Source organism: Aegilops tauschii, chromosome 2 (genome assembly GCF_002575655.3).
Source record: "Aegilops tauschii subsp. strangulata cultivar AL8/78 chromosome 2, Aet v6.0, whole genome shotgun sequence".
Classification (NCBI taxonomy): domain Eukaryota; kingdom Viridiplantae; phylum Streptophyta; class Magnoliopsida; order Poales; family Poaceae; genus Aegilops; species Aegilops tauschii.
The window spans coordinates 227690019-227706585 of record NC_053036.3 but is presented as its reverse complement, the minus strand read 5'-3'; the positions used below and the strand labels follow the sequence as shown (position 1 = coordinate 227706585).

At 43.4% G+C, this 16567-nt stretch overlaps 1 protein-coding gene across 2 annotated transcripts in view; it reads left to right on the top strand.

Annotated features, from left to right (window-relative positions):
- The window catches only part of LOC109754914 (UPF0613 protein PB24D3.06c), a 48847-nt gene that overhangs the window by 11387 nt on the left and 20893 nt on the right, over nt 1-16567 (top strand). For both annotated transcript variants that reach the window (XM_020313809.4, XM_020313808.4), the window contains one exon: nt 114-219. In XM_020313809.4, coding sequence (XP_020169398.1) covers nt 114-219 — 106 coding nt within the window. The remainder of the gene's footprint in view (nt 1-113; nt 220-16567) is intronic.

The following is a 16567-nucleotide window of genomic DNA, read 5'->3' as shown; positions in this document are numbered from 1 at the left end:
ACACGCTTTCAGAAATATATTATCATAATGCAAAACTTATCTGTTTTATTTGATTATTTATATAACAATTAAGTTTGATTCTATAGCACTAATCCATTTCGAAAACCTAACAGTTACTTGGAACCATTGTCACTTGCGTTGGAGGTTGAGAAATGGTCACTGGTTCAACCATTACTTTCTTCATCATATACTGGATACGGAATTTCCAGCTTGGAGCAAGTATGTTCTTTACTAGTCAATAATTACATCAGCTTGTTCGTCCTTGTATCAAATAGAATAACACTTTCTGAATTGTAGCAAAGCATGCAATAGACCAATATCCTTGAGGTGTTCTCATTATTACATGATAAAAGAGGATCTGAGGTTCTGTGTTTTAAAAGCCTTTTTACTCCTTCAGTACAGCAGATATTCTTGATAGTCGGATTTTGAATTATGCGATGGAGTTGCTCTTAAGTTATACAACTCTATAAGTGTAACCTGTTTTTGCTTCTTGAAACTTGACCCTTTGAGAGCCTTCTGAAGCCCCCTTGGTTTTTTTGTATGAACTCTATCACATGGAAAAAATGTCAGCTACAAATTTTATGCATAGGAGAATCAATATTTCATTGTGTCAAGACCTGGACTAGACTTAACTGAATTTAGCAATCAACCGAGCATTTCAGAGAGAATTTGGGGGGAAATCAAGCTAGGGTTTGTATTCCTTGCAAAAGGGGAAAGTAGGAGAAGCACGCCACCGGCGGCTACGGTTTATACCTGATTACATTCAGCGTGTGCAAAATGGAGAAAGAGGAGAGGCTTTATAGCCATTACAACACAAAGACTGAAGAAAAGCAACACTGCACACATGCGCTTGTCGGAAAGCAAACAACAATGGGTCGAAGGGTAGGAGCCGTAGGATGAAGCATCAACGGGCAAGCAGTGGCACCAGTGGGGAACCGTTATCATCAAGGGAGAGCCACTGGATGGGCAATCGACGATCCAAACTAGATCTGGCATGAAGAAACAGGGGAAGGTTACTACATAGTCACCATGGCACACTTCTACAGCCTGACAATACCCCCCAATTGAGTTTCAGCTTGTCCTCAAGCTTGAAAGGAGGGAAACACTTGGATAAAAGCTGAGTCCTCCCAAGTAGCTGCTCCTGGGGGCAAGTTGACCCACTTGACTAGCCATCTCACAACTGGAATGCTTATACTACCTTGAGGCCTTGGGATGAGCTTCCTTTCCAAGACAGCCTCTGGTTCCATCTTGATGGAGCCATCAGGTCCCACCAGAGGCAAGTGTTTAGAAGGAACAACTTGCCCAGATGTTGTTTCAGCTGGCTTACATGGAAAGTGTTGTGCAGCTGGCACCCTTCAGGCAGTAGAAGTTTGTAAGCAGCATTACCCACTTTCTGCAGGATTTTAAAGGGGCCATAAAACTTTGAATGCAGTTTCAAGTGTCTGTGTAAACTGAGAGATGCGTGCCTGCAAGGCTGTAATTTCAAGTAAACCATATCTCCCACCACAAAAGCTCTTTCCTTTCTCTTTTTATCAGCATAGTGCTTCATTCTTGCTTGTGCCTTCTGTTAGGACCGAGAGTATATCGACCAGAGGGAGGGGGGGGGGGGGAGTGGGTGAATGGGAGATTCAAAAAAAATTCTTGCGAATGTTTTGACTTGAACCCAATCACAGCAGCAGAAATAAGGTACGATAGAAAAGAACTCAATCAAGCACGATGCTGAGGTGCATATCTATAGACGTAGGAAGCAATTATGGTACGGGCTTGAGATATCACAGGTTTGACTACAATGATAGTAATGCAACAAGCAAACACATGTAGTAGCCAGAGGTACAACATGACATGAACTGCAAAAGAAAAGCATGAGACTTAACACCGATGAAGTGTGTTAAGCTTCATGCACTAGCCAGCGCAACCAAAAGTCCGAACTGATGGAAAGGGCTAGTGCCACATATACTGTAACACCCCCTCTCACGTGTGATGGGGAAGACAAGTCAACACGTGCAACCGGAAGAGAGCGACAGCCATATACTGTAACAAAGTGAATAAAAATGACACAGGGAGAGCACACCAGTCTAAACAGGATGAACACAGAGGAGAAAAACTATATGATAACAAAGTCAAAAGAATGATGAGAATGCAACAGGATGAGCAACGAACAATAACTGATTAAAATGACAGAGTCGACAGAAGTGAATGATATGCAACAGACAGAGTAGATCAGATAAACTATCATCACAGAGCACGAAAGTAAACTGCCGAAGGTAATGCAGTAAAGTAGAATGAACCAGTGGTGCTCGATGGCGACAGATGAATTTGGTAGACCAGTTCGCCCTTCTGCCAAAGGACTACGTCTGGTTGGAGGGGTTGTGATTTAACACAGAAGATAAACTCTCTTCGTCCTATTCTCCTTCAACTCGGAGTTGATTAGACTCCAGTTGATTTCACTCGTGGTAGATACTTGTCGGCGATCTCCAAACCTTCGACAGACCCTCTTCGCGAACCACAATGACTCTTGGTTGCTGAAGATCTTGCTCGGTGAAGACAACTCTTCAACACTCGAGCCGACACCTATCCGTCTAGAGAGTGCGCAGCTCTCAAGAGTAATAGGTACAAGAACTCTAACTCCGAACTATTGTGATGCTCAACCACTATCTAAGTTCGGGCTCTTGATTTTTCTCTCTGGGTTGCTCAATCAATCTTCTCGAAATCTTAAGCGGAGCAGCCAACGGACAACGTTGGAGCGGGGTGGCTACTTATAGCCGCAGCCTTCCCTGAAGGGAAAATACCAAATTGGACATGTGGAGCAGCCAATGGCCGAACGACACGAGTCCAACGGTCGGAAATTGAGCACAGCGATAACATTACTTGCGGAACAAGTAATGCTAACTCCCTAGTTCGAAAGATATCTCCTGCAGCATGAAGAACAACGCCTACAGCTAGCAGGTAATCATTCGAAACATAAAGAGATTTCTCTCTGTCTCGCATAGGTTTGGGCTAAGCATCACATCGGATCTAAGCTTCGAGAACCTATACCCCTCTTAATAGTACGGAGGTTCTATGACTCAAATGAACGAAAGAAGAACAACGAAATGAATGCTACGTCTTCACTTTGTCTTCGACTTCCATTCGCTGCAGTCAATTTCTTCAGACAGAAACTCCGAACCAATTGCTTCACGTTAGCAATAATTTTTGAGGGGCTAACTCCTTCACATCAATCTTCTCGCCTACATGACTTCAACAAATATAGCTCATTCTTCTTTGCAACGCAGATATTCTTCGGTGACGTTCTTCTCCCCCTTTTGGTCAACAAGTGTCAAAAAGGAAAGAGAATGCATACGAGGAACTACTTGTCCGAAGAATCCTCAGAATCAGAATTCGCATTGCTTGGCAAAGCAGAGCGAGCGATAGTCGAGGCCGAAGCAGGAGTTTCAGCATGGGCTTCGGGATCAGCTTCGGAAGTAGCCTTGTGAGGTGCATCTGGCTTGTAGATAAATGTTCCAGCTGTGTCTTCGTGATCATCATCTGGTTCGACAAACAACAGGTCAGTGGATGCAGAACGCTGAGGAAGCACTGGGGTTTGCCTTCGGATGCGAGGAACTTAAAACAACTCCAGATAATCATATTCTTTCTTGATACCCTTTGCAGAAAGTTGCTTGCGAGAATAATGCTTGCGCAGAAGGGTCCAGGAGCGCTTCTTTTGTTCCTTCTCATGCAGGAGAGTTTGGCGAGCATAACTGTGAAGCAGATTCAACTCGGTCATCATTTCCAGCTTTACTTTCTGATCGAGCTTGATATGGCTTTTCAGGGCTTGCTGAGTGCGAAGACAAATCTCATATAGTGACGGATTTTCTTCACGAGGGATTTCAACCTTTGCTTTCTTGACTTCGGAGCAGAAGCAGGCGCAGAAGCAAAACCAGTTGCATCCATCGATATCATTCCTTTGCTGATATCTTTCGCAATCTGGAGTGTGTCATGAACCGGTGGCATGAAAACTTTCGGAGTATGAGGGCAAAGAAAGTTTTTTTCGATGAGCTGCTCAATGGCAAACATGACCCAAGGTGCATATGGCTTTAAAGCTTGGGGACTATCAGCAGCATAGGCCAGGTTGCGAATGAAAAGATTTGAAATGTCAAAATGAATTCCCTGAGCAGTGGCTAGAAGAGCATTTCCCACGATGCCATTGATGGTTTCTGGCATGTTGGTTGGCGTGAGGGAGTTGCAAAGAATATAAAACAACACTTTGTTCTCATAAGCCAGATTCTTTGGATTTGCTTCAATGCATTCATCACCAACAAGTTTGGGGTCCATCAGCAGATGAAGTTGGGCTTCGGATACATCCCAATAGTGCAGCCTATGTTCACGAGTCATATCAAATTCACACCGAGGAAGATTCAACAATGCTAAAAACTGATCAGCCGAGCATTTGATCTTTTCCTCTCCAGTCATCCATTCGAGGATCCAAGTATTGCAGTTTGCAAGGTCTCTTGAGATGTAAAGAGTGGCATAGAATTGAAGAATTACTTCACGATTCTAGCCATGATTGAAGCGCAGGAAACTCTTCAGGAAGACGAGTTCAATTTGCTCGATGGTGTGATGAAAACATGGTAAACTTTCGAGCTCAGCGAAATCCAGAATCTTGTGCTTGAATATTCGATTCTTGCCAAACAGTATTGCTTGGGGAACAACTGGTGGGGCAACTTCATCGTGAGCCATCGGCTCTTCAGATTTCCTTTCTTCCTCTTCCAACCGTGGAACAGTGGAACGAGGAGTAGGATCAACATCCATCTGGGTAGGGGCACCAGATGATGTGACCAGGGTGGTTTCGTATCGGGAAACATTTAGCTCCCCCTCATTCTTTTCAGTCTCCTTATTTGACTCGGAGGGCTCAGCTTGCAAATTTCTCGAAGGCGATGGATCTGCCTTCTCAACTTCAATTTCCTCATCCAACTTCATCAACAGGTGCTTGCTGCTCGGGCGAGGCATTTCCTTCATTAGTCTTTTCTAGGAAAATATCAACCACATCAGGTTGTTCTTCAGCTGGGGAATGATAACCTCCATGTGATCAGCTTGCTGCGCTGGTTCATTCTCGTGAGATGGAGATGGAGGAACTTGCTACAAGGGAGCAATGGAGTCAAGTGGAGCATCAACAACAACAGTTTGAAGGTGACGGTCATTGATTCCTTTCGGTTTGCTGGCCCTTGCTTTAGCCTTCGGACGTTTTTCTTCTTTGATTCTTCTTCGAGCGAGATCTGCCTTGCGGTCAATCTCGTTTCTCTTATCACACACTGAGATACATCCATTTTCAACCTCGAGTGCCAATCGAGAGCCTTGGTGAGTTCAACAATCTCTTTGTTCAGATTCTTTCTTTCGGCTTCAGTGTTGGCCTCTTTCCTCATTTGCTCGAGAACTTGCTTGTCCTTGACAGCCTGGTTCACCCTCTTGATAATTTTCCTCAGCTTGATGAAATGTTTCGTTACCATTTTGGTGACATCATCAGGAAGTCCCAGACTGCTTAAATCATCAGATTTTGCATCGTAAGCAGCACTCAATCACATCAATCATGAGATTGAAATCATACTTCTGTTTCTCTGTGGAAGCAAGAACACTGGGGTTGGCTTTCTTGGCAGATGCATCAGCTTTTCCTTCAGTCTGCAGCTTTCTCTTCGCAGAGGGAGCAACGGAATCCGAAGGTTTCTCAGTGAGAGGAATGGGTGCAGTCCTTGGTGATCTCCTTGGAGAGGGCAAAACTTTCACTGGTGATGGAGTCTTGTATGGCTTGTTGAGAATGGCACGTTGATCATACATAGGAATTTCATCAGCATCATTTTCACTGGATGACCCATCAGACGAGTCAGAAACAACCTTCTTGGATTTCTTGACGGTGGTTTTCTTTTGGGGAGCACGAGGGGAAACAAATTTCCCGGTCTTGCTTTCCTTTCGAGCAGAGGCACGATCCTTCTTCTTCTGGACGTCTTGCTGAGTTAGCGCAACGTTTTGAGCCTCGACTTGATTTTTCTTCGCTTGCCTAGCTTCACGCTTGGCTTTGGCCTTTGCCCTTTAGCCACTTCATTGGGAAAATCAGCGATGGTTTTGAGGGAGTCAGGATGAGCATTTGAAGCCGGAGGCGGTCTGACTTTTTCATCATCTGGGCCAAGGCAATTTTCAGCAATGCAGTCATTCCACGGTGGTGTGAAGGCAAACAGGATCTGATACTTTTATGATTGAACCATTTCTTTGCCCAGTGGCGGCGAATCTTTGCAGCCTATTGTTGCGTTCAGTTGTTGTTTCAACCTAGGTGGAGTTTTGTAACCTTCTGGATCAGACATTTCAGCTGTTGTTTTTCTTCTCTCTGCCACGACCACCCTTTTTAGGATTTCCATCGAAGAAAAGGATTAGGGCGCCAGTGACCAATTCATCCTCGGGCTGACTGTGAGCCGAGGGAATTTCATCACTTTCTTCTTCGGGTTCAGACTCGGGTTTCTTCTTCGGAGCTTTGGGAGGCTTTGAAGATTTTCCTCCTCCTGTCAATCTCATTCGTTCAGACTAAGGTGGATGCTGAGGCAATTCTCCTTCAGAACCAGAATGCTCTTCCAAACTCTGTGCCATGACCAACCTGTGAAAAGGATAATACGAGGGAAAATGGGGTAGGGTCATAAACATGCACAGAAGGTGTTTTGAACGAAAATTGATGTTTTTGGAAGAAACAAGGGAATCCATGATTGACTTAGAGAAAGATATCCTCGATAGATTTTAAACTAGCCATAGCAAGTACAAGGCAGAGTAAAGTCTATCTAATCTTTTGGATAGGCATGCATGAACCCTAGATCAAGAACTAGTACGAGGAAGATCTACAAACCATACCAGTTGAAACTTAGTGAATCCTAAAGATCTACCGCAGTGAAATAAATGAAAGAAAATAACCACTGGATGAACTGCCCTAAGAACAGAGATGAGGAGAGGAACAGTTCAAGATCCACGTGCCCTAACTTGGCTACTTGGAACAGCTACGGCAGTGCGGGAGGGAAGTATACCGCACCAGCGTGATCAACTGCGACGAGACTTCACCGGAGTTGCACGGCAAGGCACCTCGCCGGAGTCGCTTCGAGCACGGGCTCGGGAGGAGAGCGGACGAGGGTTGGTTTGAGGAACAAATGAGGAAGAAGACACCGGGAGGGGTATTTATAGCTAGCGAGCAGAACCACCTCTTCGAAATCCACGGCCCACAGATGCGGGACGTTCCGTATTCGACGGGCACGATCACGATCGTGGAGATCGTGGGCACGTGGCAACCGTTTTCTGCGAGAAACTCGGAAACTGAGCGGGAGACCGAAAGGTTTGAAGAAGGGCAAACGCCAAAAGCGGATAAGGTTCGAAGTTGATTTCTTTCGCGACCAAGGACGTCGAAAAGAAATTTTCTTTAGATCAAATTGCATGCTTATGACGGACATCAAAGATTTAGATGAAAAAGAATAGAGGGATAAAAGGGTCCGAAACAAAACACTAGCCAAACGAGGAAACACAAACACATGGAGCTATGAGTGAGTTGTTCAACGGACGAAACACAACACGACGAAACGAAGACATACATATGAAAGAAAGCAAATAAACACAAGCACCAACAATAGTTCTCAGGGCTTAAGACTAGGCGATTGGAATCCCTGAGAGAAATCCTGCAAGAGGGGTTAGTTCTTTTGCGCAATCCACACTTGCGTGGGCGACGAGAATTTCACTTGTCTTGTCTGAGCAGGGACATTCCTTCGATGATTTCTGTAGTTCACCTGTGTACTACGAGAGTAATCATAAGAATACACATTGAAATTATTTCTAGAGACATGAGCATAATGATTCGATGAGGCACACATGTACTCCTAATGTCGAAGGTTTGACCGATGCCCATTCGAGGAACTTCCTGCGTCAACCTGCGAATGATAATCATTTCCTCGAAGATAATTACTCTGCATGTTCAAGTTAGCAGTGACAGATAAATTTTCAATGATGCACTTCTTCACCCAGATTTGCTTCTTGGGTGAACCAGACCTGCAGTTAGTCCCATCACATCGAGCGAAAACATTGCCATTCTGTTGCTTGAAGAATTTGTAGTTTGAGTCATCTGACTCGTCAAAAACAACAGTAATGGGAGTGTCATATCCAGACAGAATTGCAGGTTCGAGAGTTTTACTTTTAGAAAGAATCCAACTCGTTCGAGGATATTGCTCGGGAGTCCAGTAGGTTCCATCGACGTTAAGTTTCCTTTCAAAACCCAATCCTTCCTTTCGAGGGTTTTTGTGCAGTATAGACTTCTTAAGCACATCACAGAGAGTTTGATGCCCTTTTAGGTTCCTTAGCATTCCTGTCTCAAGCAAGTTCTTTAACCTGCAATTTTCATCAGTAATAGCAACATATTCCTCAGAAGAGGGGTTAGAATTTTCATTCGTAGTAGTTGCAATATTCTCGATGACAACATTAGATATTTCAGAATTTGAATTAGCATTGCTACGTTCTAGGCATTTTAAGCAAGGAGGCACAAAATCATCAGGAAGTCGAATAGATTGTTTGGCGAAGAGAAAAGCTTTTTCTTTCGCAAGCATGTTATGAGACTCTTTCAATGACTCGAGTTCTTGATTCCTGTTAAGGAGTTCATCTGATAAACTCTCGTAGTCGACTGCAAGTGTCATATCGGTTGGAAAGATCATCAATAGTTGAAGAAAAAGCATCATGCTCTTCGATCAACTTTTGATTCTTGTCCATCTCTTCGACTAGTAATCCTTAGGTTTTTCTAAGATTTTTCTCAAGCATTTCAAGCTCATCTTGTTGAGATTTTGCAATCTTAACAAGTTTAGCATAGGCAATGTATTCAAGAGAGTATCCATTCATGGATTTTTGGTGTTTTGCTGATACCTGATCCTTAGAGGTCTTTGCCATGAGGCAGAAAGCGATTGGTTCATCATCACTTGAAGCATCATCATCAGTGTCTGATTCGAGTGATTTCTCAGATGATTCATAGGCAACAAAGGCATTGCTTCTTCCTATCCTTCTGTGAAGTTCTTCATCATCTGATTCTGATTCAGATGTCTCATCTTCAGATTCTATTTTCATTTTAGCACATACTTTGTTCAGCTGTGATATCTTCATATTTGATTCGATGGTTGCTTTGGCTTGCACGTCAGTGACTGGTCTCGTCGAAGAGGATGAGGAAGATTCATTTTTCTTTGAGAGCTTAGTATGACGATTCATTCGAGTGAATCCATTGTGAAGATATTTCCATCGGTTGCTAGGTTTTCCTTCCCAGCATGGACAATCTGCTATGAGGTGACTGAATTGTTTGCACTTGAAGCACTTCATTTCTTTCGAAGGTAACTTTCTTGAAGATTCAGGCAAGTCAGATTCATCATCATTTGTGAAGCATAGATTTTGTCTTCTGAGATCACTTAGTCTTTCTGTGAGCATTTCAAGTTCCTTTGTGATGGTGTGTTGATTCTCGACTTCTTCTTCTTTGAGCTGCCATAGTGTGAAAGAATTTCTCCTTCACCTTCTGAAGAAGATTCTTGATCTCCATTTTCAAGTTCCATCTTTTCTTCGTGAATGGATAGCAACATCATGATCTTGACGTAGTGGAGTTCTTCATAGTCTGGTCTTTGCTTGATTTCAACTATTATTGGATCGAAGGTTGCATCAAGAGCACTCAGCAGCTTGTTGACCACATCTCTATCGAAGATATCTGTTACTCCCCACTGATGAAGTCTTTCGACAATATTCGTCATTCGATCAGTGAGTTACATAGAACTTTCTTTACGAAGGCTTCTGAAACCAGCAAACATGGCACGAAGCATTTGAGTGTGAGGATCCGTTCTGGTGATGAATTCTTCATGAGCATTTTTGATGGCATCCCAGAGTTGCTTTGCAGTATCGAGTTTTTGGTACCGAATGAAAATGTCTTTCGAAAGACTGCTACAGATGATATCTTTTGCTTGTGCATTCAACCGCAGCATAGCTTTGTCATCGGAATTGGGAGCATCAGGTTGCTGAATAGTGTATCCGTTTTCCACAATCTGCCACAGATCTATGTTGATGGCTTGAATTCTCATTCTCATTCTTTCTTTCCAGTAGAGATAGTCTTTCCATCGAAGATAGGAAATCTCTCAGAGTGCGAGGATCTACCTGCATACGATATACTCAAAACTTCAAGGTCGTTAGAACTTTAATACACGCAGACAAGGAGTACCCGCTCTGATACCAATTGTTAGGACCGAGAGTATATCGACGGGGGGGGGGGGGGGGGGGGTGGTGGTGAATGAGAGATTCAAAAAATTCTTGCGAATGTTTTGACTTGAACCCAACCAAAACATTGGATTTAAGGGACGAAAGAAAAGAACTCAATCAAGCACGATGCTGAGGTGCATATCTATAGACATAGGAAACAATTATGGTACGGGCTTGAGATATCACAGGTTTGACTACAATGATAGTAATGCAACAAGCAAACACATGTAGTAGCAAGAGGTACAACATGACATGAACTGCGAAAGAAAAGCACGAGACTTAACACTGATGAAGTGAATGAAAATGACACAGGGAGAGCACACCAGTCTAAACAGGATGAACATGAGGAGAAAAACTATATGATAACAAAGACTAAAAAGAATGATGAGAATGCAACAGGATGAGCAACAGACAATAACTGATGAAAATGACAGACTCGACAGAAGTGAATGATATGCAACAGACAGAGTAGATCAGATAAACTATCGTCACAGAGCACGAAAGTAAACTGCCGAAGGTAATGCAATAAAGTAGAATGAACCAGTGGTGCTCGATGGCGACAGATGGATTTGGTAGACCAGTTCGCCCTTCTGCCAAAGGACTATGTTTGGTTGGAGGGGTTGTGATTTAACACAGAAGATAAACTCTCTTCGTCCTATTCTCCTTCAACTCGGAGTTGATCAGACTCCAGTTGATTTCACTCGTGGTAGATACTTGTCGGCGATCTTCAAACCTTCGACAGACCCTCTTCGCGAATCACAATGACTCTTGGTTGCTGAAGATCTTGCTCGTTAAAGACAACAACTCTTCAACACTCGAGCCGACACCTGTCCGTCTAGAGAGTGCGCAGCTCTCAAGAGTAATAGGTACAAGAACTCTAACTCAAAACTACTGTGATGCTCAACCACTATCTAAGTTTGGGCTCTTGATTTTTCTCCGGTGGATCTTAAACTCAAATCACTCGGAGAGGGGTTGCTCAATCAATCTTCTTGAAATCTTAAGCGGAGCAGCCAACGGACAACGTTGGAGCGGGGTGGCTATTTATAGCCGCAGCCTTCCCTGAAGGGAAAAGACAAAATTGGACATGTGGAGCAGCCAATGGCCGAACTACACGAGTCCAACGGTCGGAAATTGAGCACAACGATAACATTACTTGTGGAACAAGTAATGCTAACTCCCCAGTTCGAAAGATATCTCCTGCAGCACAAAGAACAACGTCTACTGCTGGTAGGTAATCATTCGAAACATAAAGAGATTTCTCTCTGTCTCGCACAGATTTGGGCTAAGCATCATAGCAGATCTAAGCTTCGAGAACCTATACCCCTCTTAATAGTACGGAGGTGCTATGACTCAAATGAACGGAAGAAGAACAACGAAATGAATGCTACGTCTTCACTTTGTCTTCGACTTCCATTCGCTGCAGTCAATTTCTTCAGATAGAAACTCCGAACCAATTGCTTCACGTTAGCAATAATTTTCGAGGGGCTAACTCCTTCACATCAATCTTCTCGCCTACATGATTTCAACAAATATAGCTCATTCTTCTCTGCAACGCAGATATTCTTCGGTGAAGTTTCCTCGAACTTGAAATCGAAGACAGCATTCTCTTCGGTTCTGCATGGACTATTTCTCTCTGGATGCACTAGCAAACAAATCTGTCCATGCCTGTTTCTGTCAACAATCTCCAAAACACAGGAGGGCAAATATTGCACCAACACCTTCAAGAGGTTTTGCTTGATTACTTCCATTGCCAATTCCCTAATTTGTAACAAATCTGCATTGTCATCAGAAATTGAATCTGGCAGGACAGGCTCTGCCACCATATGAGGAGGAAAGTCATATAAGGCTTGGAATGGGGTCATTTGCAGAGCAGTATGAAAAATGATGTTATACCACCACTCAGCCAAAGCTAACCATCCATGCCATTTCTTGGGTTGCTGGAAGCACATACATCTCAAATAGTTTTCCAAACACTGGTTCACTCTCTCAGTTTGTCCATCAGATTGGGGATGGTAACTAGTGCTCATGTGCAATTTGATTTTAAGTGATTTGAAGAGCTGCTGCCACAGGTTGTTAGTAAAAATTCTATCCCTGTCGGTGACAATGACTAGAGGCATGCCAAGTAACTTGAAGACTATCAGAGAAGGCTCTTGCCACAGTTTGCACAGTGATGGGGTGTTTCATTGCTATGAAGTGGGCACACTTAGTGAATCTGTCCACAACCACCAATATCATGTCTTTGTTTTCAGATGTGAGCAAGCCTTCCACAAAATCCATACGTATACGAGCCCAAGCAAAATCAGGAATTGGCAGGGGTTCCAACAAACCAGGATATAGGGTATGTTCTGCTTTAACTGGCACATAGGGCATTGCTTGACAAACTCAGGCCTCCTTTGGTTTGAAGGAATTTTGTAGGAATTCCATAGGATAGGATTTCTATAGGAAAATTTCCTTTAGAGCCCTTTGGATGTAGGAATGGAATCAGCTTAGACTCAATGAAAAAAATCCTATGATGTGAATCAAAGGACATCTCCTTTCCCATTCCTACTCATAGGATTTGAGACACATGCCATCTCATTTCCTATGACTTTCCTATTCCCATGATTTTCCTACCCTATGAACCAAAGGAGGCCTCAATGACTTCTTGGTTGAGTCCACGCCAGTGAAATACCAATTTAACTCTTTGGTAAGTTGCTCTTTCCCCAAAGTGCCCCCTAGCTTAGAAGTGTGATAAGTTCTAAGGATATCTTGCCTCAAAGAAGTTGCCTTGCCCACCACAATCTTATTGTGAAACCTGAGTACGCCATTCTTGAAAGTGTATGAAGAGTTACCATCCTTGCTGAATGTGCATTCAGCGATGAGTTCCTTAATCTTCTGATCTGATTTATAGCTTCTCACAACTTTAGTGACCCACATAGGAGTAGTCATACTGACAGTGCGTGATGAGACCATGTATTTGCCTCTTGAGAGAGCATCAACAGCTCTATTTTCTTTGCCCTTTTTGTACTCCACTGTGAAATTATACCCCAGCAATTTCAGTAACAGTTTGTGCTGTGCACCTTTAGTCAATTTTGCTCTTGTATATACTTCAAACTTTCCTGGTCAGTTCTGATCACCAATGATGTGACAGAGAAGTAATGCTTCCACTTCTTCATAGCCTCAATAATTGCTAATTCTTCTTTGTCATAAGTGGACAGGGCTGTTGCTTTTGGTCCAATAGCTTTGCTTAAATAAGATAATGTCCTTCCTTCTTGCATTAGCACAACTCCAAGACCATAGCCACTAGCATCAACTTCCAACACAAAAGGTTTTGTAAAGTCTGGCAATGCCAATACTGGGGCATTGGTGAGTTTTTCCTTGAGAGTGTCAAAAAGCTTCTTAAGTCGGTGACAGTGCTTAGTGCTGGCCATTCCTTGATAGCAGCAATCTTTGTTTGGTCAGTAGCCACTCCATCCTGATTAATCACATGGCCCAAATATTCAACTTCTGACTGACCAAATGAGCACTTGTCCATTTTAGCAAATAACTGGTTGTCCCAGCACTTGAGCTAGATGTTCTTTGTGCTCTTCCATGGAATTACTGAACACCAGGATATCATCAAAGAAAACCACTACAAACTTTAAGAGGCCAGCAAATTCATGAGTTAACCAGATATTCATAATGCCCCATGTGTGTGGAAAAGGCAGTTATATGAATATCTTCTTTAGCCATTCTAGTTTGATGATAGCCATTCCTTAAATCAATCTTTCAGAAAATTTTAGCCGCTTTGAGCTGATCTAGCAGGTCTTCAATTACTGGTATAGGATATTTGTTCTTAATAGTAATTTTGTTGAGTTTCCTATAATCAGTGCACAACCTCCAGGTGCCATCTTTCTTTTTCACTAGCAGAGCAGGAGAGGAAAATGGGCTAGTGCTAGGCCTGATTACTCCAGATTTGAGCATTTCTAGGATTATCTTTTCCAAGGCCTCTTTCTGGTGATGAGGCAATCTGTAAGGTCTCTGGTTGACCACCTGGGCCTCATCTGTCAAGGGAATTTTGTGATCACAGGGCCTGGCAGGAGGCAGAGCAGTGGGTGTAGCAAACACCTTGTCATATTGTTGTAAAACTTGTTGTAGTTCCTTAGGACACTGTTGATCTGCAGCACAGTCAGAAGGAAAAAACCACACACAACCTGGTCCAGTAGAGTTTCAGCATTGTCTTTGGCTTTAGTAGGATGCCGCTGAGGCAATGCTTCATCCACAAAAGTTATCATTTTTCCTTGGACAGGGGAAATTTTCATTTCCATCTTTATAAAGTCCAACTGTAAAGGGCACTTCTTTAACCAGTCCACTCCCAATATTATATCATAACCTTTTAATTTTAACTCCCTGAAAGTGTGACTGAACTTGTGGCCCTGAATTTCATATGGACAATTATGGGAAGAAAATTCGCTACATAGAATGCCTCCATTGGCCACCATCACTTTGACCCTTGGTGCAGTAACAGGAGCCACCGGTAATTTAGCAGCCATTTCAGGTGATACAAAGGTTGGTGCTTCCACTGTCTACAAGAGCTATAGCTATAGTACTGCCAATTTTGACTGACAAGATAAAAGTTTTTTCGGCCACTCCAATGCCCGTAGCAGCATGCATTGACAGTTGTAATACAGTATTATCAGGAGGGGGTTCAGTTTGCTCAGGATCTTCAAAATCTGTAACATAAATTATTTCTGAAGTATCATTGTCTTGAGCTTGTAATGCTTGTATTTGTGCCCTTTGGCTCATTTTGCACACCTGTCTGTGACCTGGTACCCATGACTCTCTGCATTTGTTGCAGACTTGGTTCTGCTCAGGATCCAAAAACAAGGGCCTAAAATTTTCCTGAATTTTGTCAAAGTTCTTTTGCATAGTGACAAAATTTCTGTTTACCAATGCTTGAAAGTCCTGGAATTCCTTCTTATCCTCCTCACGATACCGTTGCAACGTCTTAATATCAAGCTCCCGTGATTCGAGCTGCGATCAGCTGTTTCGCCAAACTCCGTAGGCTTAGACATGGTTTTTCCTTTTGATCCGGAAAGATTCAGCAAGAAGGGTGGAAGGGGGGAATTTGCAGATGAAACCACCAAGGATCTACCGCCGCCAACATCGACTCCAGCGCCTGCCTCCTTGAAGCACCATCCGAACTCAATAGCTGGGATTTTCCCGCAGGGGAAATGTTCACCGGCAACCAGGCCTGAATTCTGACTGCCTCTGAACAGTGCCACTCCGGCCGCCTCCGTCGAACACCATTGCCCGATCTATAGTTCGCAGAGGGATTTTACTGCCGCACCCCCAACCTTTACGCACCAGAGATCACGCCACCGCCAAGAATCGACTGGCTCTAGATACCAATTGTCAAGACCTGGACTAGACTTAACTAAATTTTAGCAATCAACCAAGCAATTTCAGAGAGAATTTGAAATCAACCTAGGGTTTGTATTCCTTGAAAAAGGGGAAAGTAGGAGAAGCACGCCACAGGCGGCTAGGGCTTATACTCGATTACATTCAGCGTGTCCAAAATGGAGAAAGAGGGGAGGCTTTATAGCCATTACAACACAAAGACTGAAGAAAAGCAACACTGCGCACATGCGCTTGTCGGAAAGTAAACAACGATGGGTCGAAGGATTGGAGTCCTAGGATGAAGCATCAAAAGGTGAGCAGCGACACCAGTGGCGAACTGTTATCATCAAGGGAGAGCCATTGGATAGGCAATCGACGGTTTAAACTAGATCCGGCACGAAGAAACAGGGGAAGGTTACTACATAGTCACCATGGCACACTTCTACAGCCTGACACATTGTTACCTTCAAAATTCACACACATAAAAATAACTGGCAGAAACACAAAGTACCATTGGTACTGTGAAACTTACCAGTGTAAGATCGTGGATGTCGCCTAGAGGGGGGTGGGAGGGGTGAATAGGCACTTCAAAATATTTATGGTTTAGGCTTGAACAAATGCGGAATAAAACTAGCGTTTAATTTGTCAAGCACAAAACCTAAAACAACTAGTCTCACCTATGTGCACCAACAACCTATGCTAAGCAAGATAAACAACTAAGTGATCGCAAGATATATAACATGAAACACTATGCTATCACAAAGTAAAGTGCATAAGTAAAGGGCTTGGGTAAGAGATAATTGAGGCACGCGGAGACGACGACGTATCCGGAAGTTGACACCCTTGCGGATGCTAATCCTCGTTTGAAGCAGTGTGGAGCACAATGCTCCCCAAGAAGCCACTAGGGCCACCGTAATCTTCTCACGCCCTCGCACAATGCAAGATG